The following is a 13,281-nucleotide window of genomic DNA, read 5'->3' on the forward strand; positions in this document are numbered from 1 at the left end:
CTAGGTAGTGTAGGCTGACTAGTTCTGTGTTTTCTAAGCTAACATAGACAGAAGGAAAGGCTATCACATGGTAAATATTTGACTAAAGGTTAGGAAAGGTGTTTGGTTTTTTGTTTTTAAATAAAATCAGTTTTCACAGCAGAAGGAAGTCACCAGTGGGGTGTCACAGGGAAAGAGTTAATACAGAACAGCCTGCAGAGCAAGGTTAATAATGAGGTGGCAAAGTTTACTTCCCATACAGCTTCCTGTCATTAGCCAAGGCAAGGTGCAGAACCACCTAATTGTACTGGCTAGTAAAATAGCAGATGACATGCAGGCTGGATAAATGTCATGTGACAATCTTAATTTTACATATTCAAGGCTGGGGTCCAGGTACTTAGGAATACAATCTTTGGGTAAAAGTAATTTTACTGAAATGCCAGCTCAGTGCTTGATAGTGGAATAAAAACCCCCAAGTGTTTGTAATTATTAAGGAAAGTACAGAATCACAATGGTCACACAGAAAATAACTAGGAAACAATCTCCTGTCTCTCTAGTAAGAAACACAGAACTTCCAATGAAATGAGCACTTCAGAACAAAACAGACACTATTTTGTACAATCCATAGTCAATGGTGGGACTCTGACTCAGGTGGTTTTGGACGCTCAAAGTTTTATTTGGGTTCAGAAAAAGCTATTGGAGAGATTAGCAGAACAGAAATCTATTGAGAACTATTAAATACAAATACAGAAGAGTCCTTGAGCTATAAATCAGTGAAGGCTGGGAGAGCTTTCTGGGAAGGCATCATTATATTGTTGATGATATGCCTACTTTTAGACATATTACATAATTACATCTCTGTTTTTACACTAGTCCCTAAGCATCTCGTGTTGCACACTGCCACAAAGTGCTTTGGTCCAACATGGTACAGCAGTTCTTATGTTCTCAATTCTAGCTATGATCTTGACTCTGTTGACAACTTTAGCATTCCTGTTATTGTGAGCATAAGCGACTGTTTGGGTCTTTGAGTCAGTTCTCTGGAAGAATCATCACTCATGAGATACGCATTTAGTGCTGAAGGTTCAAGAAAACATTATTTCATACTCCTGTATAGGAGACAATTCTCTCCAGAAGTTGAATTTAGGCCTTAGTGAAAAAATAGGCAAATCAGAAAAACAAAAATGCATGACAGGAAGGGAGCAGGCAAAAAAAAAAGATGCCACTAACTAGCGCCTCAAATACCTATAGTGCATGGATACAGTCAGAAGAAACTACCCTAGAATGACCCTATAAAGAGGACTGTGCTCCGCTCTGCAAGATGACAAAACAAAAACGGATACCCCAAATCCCAGACTGCAATAGCTGCTGTCAGTTCCTTCCTGACCTCCGTTTTCTCAGTGCTTTCAAGCTGCCAGCCTTCACTAGCTTCACACAAACTCCTCCAGAAGCACGGGAAAGGCACAATGGCTAAAGCTCTCTACAGAGTTCAACGTGTAGGTGGTCTGACTCAGAGAGGTCTAACTGGCCTATTCGTATTCATTTTGTATCTAAGCCCAAGGTCATAAGCATCTGTAGGCCAGCATTTACAAACTGTGTTGAAATGTCTTTCTGTTAGCTTTAAGCTCGGATGTTGTCTGCGTCTACAGTCACCTCACTTCAAGATTGTTCTCTAAACGTTGCTGAAAGGCAAATACACGACTGGGGAGCTCCAAAGCACAACTGCAATGACACACTACCATTTATTGTACACAAAACCTTGCAGAACATCAAAACACTACTTTACCTCCAACCTGTTCATTTGATATTACTTTAATATGAATGCACGAATAAACCAGACCAAACCAGAACTGTATAGCCAAGATAGCACATCGCTGAGCCCTTTGCCCAAGATTTGCTCAGAGAGAGGCTATGTGCGGGTTGGCACATCTCCACACTACTGTGCTCGCACAGCTTTTGGATTGGGCTTGTCTGTATCAGCAGTCAAGTCCTGACTGACTTGACTTGCAGTCAATCCCTGGAGATGCACATGGTTGCCTGATATCCCTCTGTCTCCATCAGATCTTACACAGGGTCACATCCCTACTGGAAGCTTTGTATTTCTGCCTGCCCTGCAGTCATTCCCAGGAGGGAGGAAAGGATAGACAACACAGTTTCAGTCATTTCTGCTCAGGTATGAGCACATCCTGTGCCTTTTAGAGAATGAGATCTGCTCAGGTACCAGTGCATCCTGTCTGTGCCTTTGGGACAATGACACGCAGAGGTTTGGGGAGGTGTGGTTGGGGGGAAGCAGTCTCTGTCCCCCCTCTTACTGACCCTCACTTGTCACCAGTGGCCAAGACATGCCCATGATGAAGTGGCCAAATCCATTGCGGTGTTGAGGCTGAAGCACAAGTTGATGATGGCACCCCTTTGCCCTCCTCCACCAGACCAAGGTGCAGAGATCTCCAGCCTGGCACACTGCACTTCCTCAAGGAGATGCAGACGATCCTCCCTCCTGCAGCCCCACTGTTGTTTCCCCCCCAGCCACATCCATCGGAGGAAGCCAGACACCGTCCCTCCTCACTGCTGGCAAAGGAGGAACCAGGCAGAGGGCCACCCCGCTCTGGGAGAAGAGACAACGGCAAACCATAAGGAAGCTGGCCAGCACTGAGAAAAGCCAAATGGCATAGGGCAGGCTGCAAACCTGACATCATGAAAGCACGGTAATATACGCTCTAAATAAATTTTACATCGTTTGTCATCACAAGCAATTTGATTGCAGCCCCACCATGGCACCAGAATACTTCCCACCATTAAGCTTTCTGGGAGGCAGCCTAGTGGCAGAAGGCCATGGACTGAAAACATGTTCATTTTGCACTACTGAAAAATTGATTTTCAATCTAAATTTATTCTTCAGTTATGTTTTTGAATAAAAGACCCCACAAATACAAACTTACATCTGTTCTCACTGTAGACCTACCTTTAAAATTCCTTGTCAGCTGAGAAATAAAAACCCCCAAAGTTTCTCCACCGCTTGATAGGTCCTACAAAGAGGCCACCATGCTTTGCCTTCCCTGTTTTTTACTACTTTTCCCAAGGACGTCACAGCTGCAACCATTTCATTTAAATGTTACAATATGATGCTGCCTTTATATCGGAGAACTAGCTAATAACTCCTCTTCCATTCATTTCTTTAATACCAACATAAGGATACTCTTCATTTCAGTTTGTGTCACTTCTTGCTGCTGGCGAACACTGAATATTTTTATTGTATTTCTGACTCTGCCATTAGGAATCTTTATATTCCATCACACAGAGACACTGAGGTAGGAGATAAAACCGGCAAGGAGTTTTATCAAATAAGTCTCAGTCCTGCTCCCTGCCACAGTCTGAACACAGAGTATCATGTTTCCTGTTCTGGTTCAATTCCAGCTCTTCACAATGATCTACAGAAAAATAACCAAAAATTGGATTTGTGCCCCCTTCCCCCCTTATTCATTAGCTGGGGTTTTTCTGTTCAGTGCAAACTCTCACCTTCCTGGATCTGTAAGTAATGGCTGAAGTGGCCTGTTCAGTTCAAATATTTTCCTCACTCTTAGCTGATAGAGCGAATCTTTGGCAACTTTGGTAGATATTTTGATCCAGAACGTTTCCCAGACATGTGAAAGTTCTTTATTAATAATAATAATAATAACAACAACAACAACCACCACCATAACCATAACAATAATAATAATAATAAATACCACCACCACCACTACCTGAATTAAAAGAATTGTAAACACCAGAATAAAACTCCTCTCCCCAAGAGTGAGATTTTATGATCTACAGTGTCATAGTCCATCCACGTCCCTCATGCTTCAGCTTCATGAGGAGTTTGAGGAATTTCTGAAGCATGGGCATAAGCCTGAGCTCTTTCAGATGGCACATCAAAGATGACACTCTAGGCCCCAGTTAGTTTAAGACAGAGGTGAACATGCTTGAATCCCCTCTGTGCCAATAAGGCTGTAATTGTTGTTTTGTGCTACAGTGATAGTACTAAATCTTATTTGCTTATTAAAAAAAAAAAAAAAAATCAGCTGCGTGGGTGGCAGGAGGCCTGAGCACAGCTAAAATCTGAATGTGGATAGTTGAAAGAACAACACAGAGATGCTTTTCGAAAACTTCATTTTAAACTATCAACACATCCACCTAGTACATTAAACATGCAAGTGCAGAAATAAGTCTTCCTTCCCTATACCCTGATGACTAGACAACATACTCCAGGTGTAACTGAGTAGTAAAGCAGTAAATACACTTTAATGTGGGGGGGGGGGGGGGGGGGAAGACAATCTTAAAAGTTTAAATCACATAATCCCAAATTCACCTCTTAATTCCACTGACTTCAATCAAGTAACTGAATGCATGGGACCTCACAAGTCTAATAAAATTAGATAAAGAATCCTGCTAGCGAGCTTCCATGAAACAAGGATCTTATGCATTGAAAGGTCATACAGTCTGTTGTAAAAGAGTATAAGACTGTCACCTCTCTACCTCACAACAAATATGGAAACATCTGCAAAATTCAAGCAGCAGATCAATTCTCACGGTATGTACAGCATATAAATTTAAAGAACATTAACATGTGAAGTCAAAAGGAGCTTTTTAAGTTTTTAAGTCAACGTTTCAAGTTATTTAGGACTCCCAAAAGTACTGATGTGCCGCCCCCCCCCCCAACCCCACAGGCTGATAGTGACAAAATATTGTCACTCCCAATTGTTAACAAAAGCAAAAAAGAAACGTCACTGAATATTATATTCTTGTACATGCAAATTCTATTTAGGTGATCAAGTCATCTTGGAAGACAACATACTGGCAGGCAGCATACATTTAAGCTTCACCAAAAGCACGTGATCATTAATCTCCTCCTGGGGGATTTCACACAAAGCTGACAATTTCTGCTTCCACCAGTAATGCTTACTTACTAAACCCTGGATTGGACTTCAAGCTATCGTTTTGAAAAGAAAACAATTTGTCTGCACAGCAAAGCATCGTTTCGTCCTAGTTGCCTAGCAGGGACTCTTGATTTTTGCACTTTCAAGTTTGGGGGTTTTAGCAGCCCACCTAAATAAATAAATAAATAAAATCCTCCCCGAACCGAAACACTCGCCCCCCCCCCCCGCGGGAAGTCAGGCAGGCGGGACGAACACACGCACCAGTGCAGTTAGCAGCCAGAAGCAGCATACGTACTTAAGGCACACAAAGCAAATAACATTTGAACATTCTTGCCAAATGAGATTATGTGTTTGTATACCTCCCTCTCTCACACATGCACAAACCCACACATTACACAGCAGCAAATAATGCTCACGGAACAGAACAAAGACCCTTTGTTATTGTTCCATAAGGTTTTGCAAAATCCCCTTCTTTGTCTAAAACTGAACTAATAGTGTTGTTTGAGCCCTGAAGATCTAAATATACAAAGCTTGTACAGAAAAGGAATATAGATTTCTTTTAGAACAACTGATAACATTAGAAAACACAAGCTTTTGAGAACAGAAGCCCCCATTTACAAGCATCTTTATTCAGAAAATTAAAAAAAAAAAAAAAGTAGTAAATACTGCAGCCATTCAAATGCACACATTCTGAATGGACACAATTGGAGCTTAAGGCTTATCACACCCAGCTGTGTTTTAACAGAATCTCTTATGGTTACCTCCCCCCAAATAAAAGTGCTAATACTAATACAATTAAAAAGCCAGCTTAAATAAAAACCACCCCAAAAAATTCCAAAACCCAGCAAGTTCTCTCTCTGCTTTTAATCCCCAGCACCCTCAGAAGGTTCACATGAATGAAGGAAAGGTGCTTAAAAAAAAAAAAAAAAGCAGCTTCACAATTAGAACTGAACAAAGTATAACACTAAAAGGGATCATTCATGTAGCACTCTAATGAGGAGCCTCTACAGCAGCCTCTCTTGACAGGCTGCCCTGACGTATGTATTTATTTTGCAGGGCTTAATAGCATCCCTACAATGAACTGTAAAGCCAAGATACTCTGCTGACAAGGCATTCTCCTACCTGCAGCTTCATTTTCCAGCATGAATGCATGTGTGTATCCTCAGCGTAGCTTCCCCTGGTTGCATGACTCCTGTTATCCAGACTAAAGAGACGGAGCCGTGTAAGCAGAGCTGCTGATTGCCCTACATTTGCCTGCAGATGAAGAGAAAGAGTTGGTGCTGTACTTGCTTGGGCTTGTTTAAGCCCCCTAAATATAATACTAGTGTAGCTCAAACTAGACTAACTACTTCCTCCAGCTGATCCCAGTGAAAAGAGCTTGTGATGAATAATGCATGAGAGCTCCTGTGAACGCGCTCCATTGCTTGCAGCAGCTGATGTCCATCTCTCCCCCCTTCCCAAAAGCAACCCCTAGCAATTTTTGTGCTATGAAGCATAAAAATTCTCCCACTGTCCAAAGAGCAAGGAGCATGCCCCTCCCAGAGCCATTTTCTTTCCTCTACTCATTAGTCAAACCAACAGATCTGGTGATTTTCTTTTTTTTTAAAGATAAAAATCTGTGCAGCTAGAAGTCAAAGAAAGCACAATAAGCACAGAGCCATATCTCTGGACTACACCATACTAGTAAATTCAGTTGCTTAGTAATTAATTTTTCTTATTCTTAAGGGCTGTGATGCAAGAGAAGCTGTATAAAGATGAACACTGAAGACAGAGAAAGAATGTGACAGATCAGAAAGTAATACAGCACAAAGAAGGTAGAAAAAAATTGCTTGCTGTAGCTGGCAAGTTCAGTCGACTGTTTACAGAGAAAAGAGATTGCTTAGGAGAACTTAGTGGGTGGAAGAATATGGGGGATAAATTCACATGCTGCTTCTCTTGAGCAATAAATTCCACTATGTCAATACAACTTTGCAAGCTAACTACACAAATCACTTACTTTCAGATATTCTTCCAAAGAGCGAACAAACACAAGAGTAATTTGCAAGTACTTTATTTGCAAGTGCAATTACTGCAATAGGCAGATGTCACTACACCCCACTGGCGGATTCAGTTCTATTTCTCGGAACTGTTTTGCTCTGATTTCATTGTTAGATACACAACAAATTATTTGACATCTCTTTACCAGTTACCTGCTGCAATCTGTGTGACATAGCCGTCCAAACACAACTGACAAGGCTCTCACAAGCCATTAGTTTCCTGTAAAGGAAACATGGCTTTAATGTATCATTTACAGTGAGAGCCTGTGTGCAGCTTCCTAAATCCTGAACCGTGGCTCTTCAGTTTGGGCATAACTCTACACATCTCTGAGGTCGTATTTCTCAGGTCACATCAAAACTCAGAGACAGTCCCTGCTTTCTACCCTCGCCTCAGGTGACTTAGAAAATGAGAGAGAGAAGGTGAAGACAACTGAGAGGGACCAAAAAGAAAGGGATATTCAACACATTAGAGTCACCTAGCGCTCAGTCACAACTGGTTGTAACTTTCGAAGGACTCCTCTTTCACCTCTGCTAAGGGTGATCCTCCTGCAAGGATCAAAGCTAACCTTAGGACTCTCCAGACGACGTTATCCAGACAGTTGCATTTATTGTCATGCTTTCCCTGGGACACCCTCTGACCTGGGGAATGCTATACACACCACAAGGCAGAGGAGAGGATCTCCTTTCCCTTCAACTGCACTTTTTTCAGACCAACTCCATCTTCTCACCCTCATCAGTTCCCTGCCACATCCACTTTTAAACTGAGGTTTTCAGATGACTGCACCCCATTCAAAATTCAGTTTTTGCCAAAAAATGGCATGGTACAAATCTTGCAGCCAGGACCACTCTGTACATACTTTGTTTCTCATGTTCTCTCTCTCACTCATGGGCAGGACAACATCCTAAGCTAGATGGACCTTTTGTTTCATCCATCACAGCTGGTCCCATATGCTGAGCACTCTGCATAACTCACTGTTTCTCCCTCCCCCCAGACTGAATATTCCCTTTTAAAAAGGAAAAGTCCCATACAAAATCAAATCCATACAAACATTATCAGATCCGTAACAAAGGCTATGGAAATACTGCATTTATCAATATCCTATGGATAAACTTCAAGGAGGCAAAGGTTCTTAACATTTTAAAACCAGGGCCTTAAAGTCTTCCTCCAGCTCCTCCATCATGATTTTAGAAATGGGAACCAAGAAGGTTCCAGAGAATTAGCAGGGCTGCCGAAAGTGAGAAGGCAGGGGCTCTGCATAAACCCAGCCTTGTACACCATGAACTACAAGGTAAGGAATCAGGCTGAACATGACAGATGCAGGAGGACTACTTTATAGAGAGATCTTGTGTTTCTGCAAAGGAAGCCAAGAGGACTACACCTTGTCAGAGGAAACATAATCATATGGCATACTCAGATTCTACACTGTAAACAAACAGTGGCAGATTAAACATCTCAAGTGAATCATTTAGAGTGCAACACACTTAATAGTTTTGAAACAAGGTATGTTATGTTCATTACAACTGACTTAATTCCAGAAACCCCAGCAAATGGTAAATAATAAACTGCACGATTAGCTCTATCGGCGGCAGGGTTCAAAACTCACCTCAGCATTGTCATACCAGATGAGCTTTGGTTAAACAACAGAATACTCTTCCCTCTCCATGTGCAGACTCTTGCACATCCTCAGAGCGGTGTCTGGTTTTGGTTCTTATGGGACTACTGCGAACGAGCACTTTGCAAACAAAATTTCTGCCTTAGCTCAACCTGGGCAACTGCATTGCTATGAATTCACTCTCCAGATGTTTTCTTTAATATCTGGAAGGCAGTGTTGAATTCTGAGATTTTTTTTTCCAGAGGCTCTAACTCTGAGACTAATGGAAATGAATCGCTGGAGCGGAGGGGGACAATCTGCCATAAACACACATTTGTAAGGCTTTATATACAGGAAAGTACGTATCTAGGGTCAGTTAAGAACTTCATATAGCCCTTTGGATATTTACCCTTTTCCTCTTAGTACTTCAGGAGGTTAGGTCAAAAGTTATGAAGGTTGGTTTCTAAATTCAATGGGTGTATTAATACCATTACGAAGAATTATGCAAACACAGCGAGCTGGAAGAGAAATCTGGTTTAATTACATTCTGCACCAGCATTATGCCAATGGACTCTCAGCAGAACTATGTCTGCACTTGGCCCATGGGACTACTCCCATGACACCAGGTGTTATGAGTAAGTTTCTGGGAGAAGCAAACCAGAAGACAAACAGATGTGCATAAGAGTAATTAAATGCTTTTTATTATTTTAGACAGTTCTCTCCGTTGGGTATTCCATTTAAAACATAACATGAGAGAATTAAAGCTTATCTGCCTTCTAAAAAAGGTCCTTCATAGGGATTTAAATTAAAAAAAAAAGTGTTCTCCTAACTTTTTAAAGAATAATGAACTCAATGGGTTTCTGAATCCATCCGTTCATTTAATGTAGCATACAAAGTTTGTGTTTCTTAAAACCTTAGCATCTGAAATGATGGGATTTGCACTAAAAATCTGACTGTCCATTTAAAAACACCCGCCCATACACAAATCCCCCAAGTTCACGTATCCCACCTTCAGAGAAAAAAACATTGGAAACATGGATATTGGAAGTCTAAAGCCACATGGCAAACAACTCCAAAGTGACATGAGTTCATGGACTTTTTCAAGTGACATCCAATATTTGACTACTTTGGGTTAACACACTCTTGAGTCTTGTATCCCCAAAATAAAGCAAATTTTTTTCTCAAATATTAAATATTTGATTATTTAATCACACATTGGAATTTAACAAATATGTTCATTCTTATGTTTATGAGGCTAAAAAGAGCAGTTTAAAAATTAAAGGCATTCTGCTGAACAGCTTTATATTTCATTTAAAATGAACAGCATTTTGTAGCATTCTCCTGCGTGCCTGAACAATCACGTTGCCACCGTGAAAGGAGGAGACGCAGGAGAGGCCTCACCACAGCAAGAACTGTGCATAGCAAAATCATCTTTCATTCATGCGCGCTTATTAGGTGAAACTTGAAATAATGTGTGTGGCGTCAGCTCACAGACACATCACTTTATTACATGCTTATGCTAGGGGCCAAGCTGAATCATTTTGGTTAAGTATTTAGCTACTAGCTGGCCAGTTAATTTTACAGTCAAATTTTGTACAGTCTATTTAGTTTCTCCCATTTTTAAATAACTGCAACCTCCTGGGGAAATTCTCTAGTAGACCATCTGCTCGTTTCCTATAAATCCTCCTTTCAGACCTGACGCAAATTTCCGAGCTGCCAATCAGAACTTCTTTGATGTCTGGGTGAAGAAACCCCAACTATTCTGAACTAAAACCTGCAGTACAAAAAGATAAGTTATCCCCTGATCAGTTAAATAATGATAGCAAAGCAGGTCATTTCTCTGCAGTGCATCTCAAGCAGCAGATACACCCTCAGTGGGATGAGCACTTATGGTCCTCCCTGTCCACAGGTTAGGAAAGGACAGTCACGCTCCAGGGACAATTTATCTCACATTTTTAGCTCGTTATATTCTCTCTCAAGTTTCTGCGTGCCCAAGCACCTTCTTTGCGGCCATCTCAGTTAGTACTGCCTGGGAACAGCTGATGGACATTCCCCAGGTCTAACGCCAAAGGAGGGCGGATGGAAGGAAGAACCAATTTGGATGGCAAAAGCCTAATGGGAGAAAGACGGAATAAGGAGATGTTAAATACCAAGCAGCGTTTCCTGTCTGTGAATTTGTATAATCATGCTTGTGCAAGTGCTGCACTGCTCTTCTCTGGCTTGTGAAACACTGCAGGCTCCACAGATCCAATGTTACGCCAGACTTTTTCCAAACAAACAAGGCTGCAGGGAGTTTCAGCAATCAGGAACACACTGAGGGAGCTAACAGACTTTGATCCAGCAGATGTTTCTCCAAGCCTATGTGAATTTCACAGTGGAAGAAAGAAGTGAGGACTTTAAATCTATTTTTGATGAAATTAGCACCAGTATCCAAATTCTGTACCAAGCATTAACAAATACCACATAACATCCCCTGCTTCCATGAAATAGGCAGAAAGATAGCAGTACCTGCAGGTAGGAGCTGACTTCTGGCTGCTGCCTGTGCCCAGTTCAAATACTTGTCACTGCAACAGTAAATTCACAGTGCTGCAACGCAATATAATGGTGCTTACTCAAGTACTGTCAGTGTCACTAATGCACCTACAAGAGTGGGGTATAACTATATGGCCTGAAGAATTTTTCCAAAAAAGCACTAAAAGATTGATTGCAGAAAAAACAAAATAAAACAGACCCACAAAAAGCACTTCAGACTAGAGAAAATTGGGTGATTGAACAGGAAATGAAAATGCCAAGCAACTAAGGGGCATATTGAGCTTCCTAAATGGTTTTATTTCCCCTCACATCTACAGTTTGGCTCTTTGTTCTGCTTTTGGCCTCAGAAAATACAGCTGAGTTCAGAACAGTGGATTGTACAGAAGTTCTCCCCAACAAAACTGCACATACAGGAACTAGTTAAGACACTTTCACAAACATTTGAGAAATCTAAGAAAAAAAGTAAAAACCAGAACTTTGTTATAAAGAGGAACTGTAAACAGCTTCTTCAGAATTCCCCCCCCCCCCCCCAAAAAAAAAAGAAAAGCAAAAAACATGATCAGATTCAAAACTTGCAACAGCTAAACCCCGCCTAAATATTGCACTAGAAGAATTCACCAGAAAGGGTGCAACTGACATGGGGGTCAGGGCTCTGTGTTAAACAGCCCCAAAAGTTCTGGTTATAAACCAGAACCTCAGACTTTACACTTACTTCTGTCTTAATGACTGAACTGAAAAACAGCAGGGCCATAAAAATGGGTTGATCTCATCTGCCTTCCTTCACTCTGGAATCCACTGAGAACTGTGTGTGCCTCAGCTAGGTTTACTCCAGGTAGCCAGACAGAAGTCAGTCTCAAAAAAGGACTTCAACAATCTACTACTTGTGTTCCAGCTGGTTACCCCCACATCATCCTTGGGGACAGACAGCACAGGGACACCAGAGCACGCTGCCGAATTACCCGTGGTGGACATGTGAGCAGAGGGACCACGGCGGACATTTTCTGGAAAAGGATAATTGTAAGAGTGCATTTCAGAGCCAGCCAGAGGAAAGATACCTGGGTTTTGCTGGATGAGGTCCTGGGGAATGGCACTTTTAATGTAGTTCCTTTAAATGAGTAGCTGTAGCACCAGCTGTAAGGAGAGGTCAAAGAGAAGTCTTTAACGAACTGCAGGGCTCTCATAATGATTAGCTACCTGCTAGGTGCTTTACAGGTGGGCTTGTACCCCGAAGGTCAGACTGAAACCAACCAAAATGCTAAAACATTTAGACCCAGATATCAGAACTCCTGAAAGCAAATATTTGGATCTGGAGATGATGCCTACCACATTCAATACATGTTCCTGATCTCTCCTGGGGACAGTGGGAGGATTCCTGGCAGTTCGGAGGCAGAGCAGTGGGGCCAGGCAGAGGCTAAAACTGGGAATGCTTTCAAGAGATAAGCAGCTGCCACCAGTCCTACTCAGTGTGAGACTGGGTGGACTGAGGGGAGTTCAAAATGCTCATAAACCTAGGAGGAACAGCAGTGCTCTCTGCTGTATCTACAGTCAAAAGGAAAGTGGGGTTTATAGATGATAAGGGGACAAAAATAGAACAAAACAGCATGGCACGGACACAATACAGCCGGAACTGAAGCTTTGAGGGGGACAACGCAGCCCAGCTACCCAGGATTTAGCTTTCTTCCTAGCTGCATTCACAGGGAAGGCCCAGTTTCCCATGGAAACTGCAAGCTCCTTTACTTCAGGCCGTTCATTCCAGTAAGCATTAGAAAGCATCTTTCAAAATGGCATTATTTATTCAGGCTCCAAAACACACAGAACAAACGGTGTAAAAGAAGGCCCTAATACCTGGGTGCGTTTCGCAGTCCCGAAATTCTCCCCACTAACTCTTGCGGAAGAAACATCCCTCACACCAGCTGAGCTCAGGATGCGACTGGGAGAAAGCGCTGTCTTGCAGCAGACATGCTCGCCTCATCTGTTGGGCTTTCTTTTGCCAGCCTATTGTCTCCTATTAACATTTCCCTAGTAGTCTGTTTTAGCTCAGCAAAACTCCCACCCTTACTATGTCTGATACGGTGGACTGTTCCTTTTTATTTCTTTTCCCAAATGTTTCCATCTAAAAATGGAACAAACGATACCGATAGAAAACACGTTAAATGGTGAAGACCCGACTCCTGAGAGATCTGAAGTTGGCCTTGTCAACAGAGAATCAAATGAAGATGTTCCTGCTGG

The 13,281-nt window shown here is 41.9% G+C and overlaps 1 protein-coding gene across 12 annotated transcripts in view; it reads right to left on the bottom strand.

Annotated features, from left to right (window-relative positions):
- MARCHF8 (membrane associated ring-CH-type finger 8) overlaps positions 1 to 13,281 on the bottom strand; it is a 100,079-nt gene that overhangs the window by 49,346 nt on the left and 37,452 nt on the right. For 7 of the 12 annotated variants that reach the window (XM_052798500.1, XM_052798506.1, XM_052798504.1 and 4 more), the window contains exon 3: positions 6,015 to 6,146. The exons of 4 other annotated variants lie outside the window; for them this stretch is intronic. In XM_052798500.1, the coding sequence (XP_052654460.1) occupies positions 6,015 to 6,146 (132 nt within the window). Of the gene's footprint in view, positions 1 to 6,014; positions 6,147 to 8,532; positions 8,732 to 13,281 lie in introns of those variants that run through there. One more of the 12 variants, XM_052798505.1, reaches the window with a different exon arrangement.

This window comes from Harpia harpyja, chromosome 10 (assembly GCF_026419915.1).
Source record: "Harpia harpyja isolate bHarHar1 chromosome 10, bHarHar1 primary haplotype, whole genome shotgun sequence".
Taxonomy (NCBI): Eukaryota; Metazoa; Chordata; class Aves; order Accipitriformes; family Accipitridae; genus Harpia; species Harpia harpyja.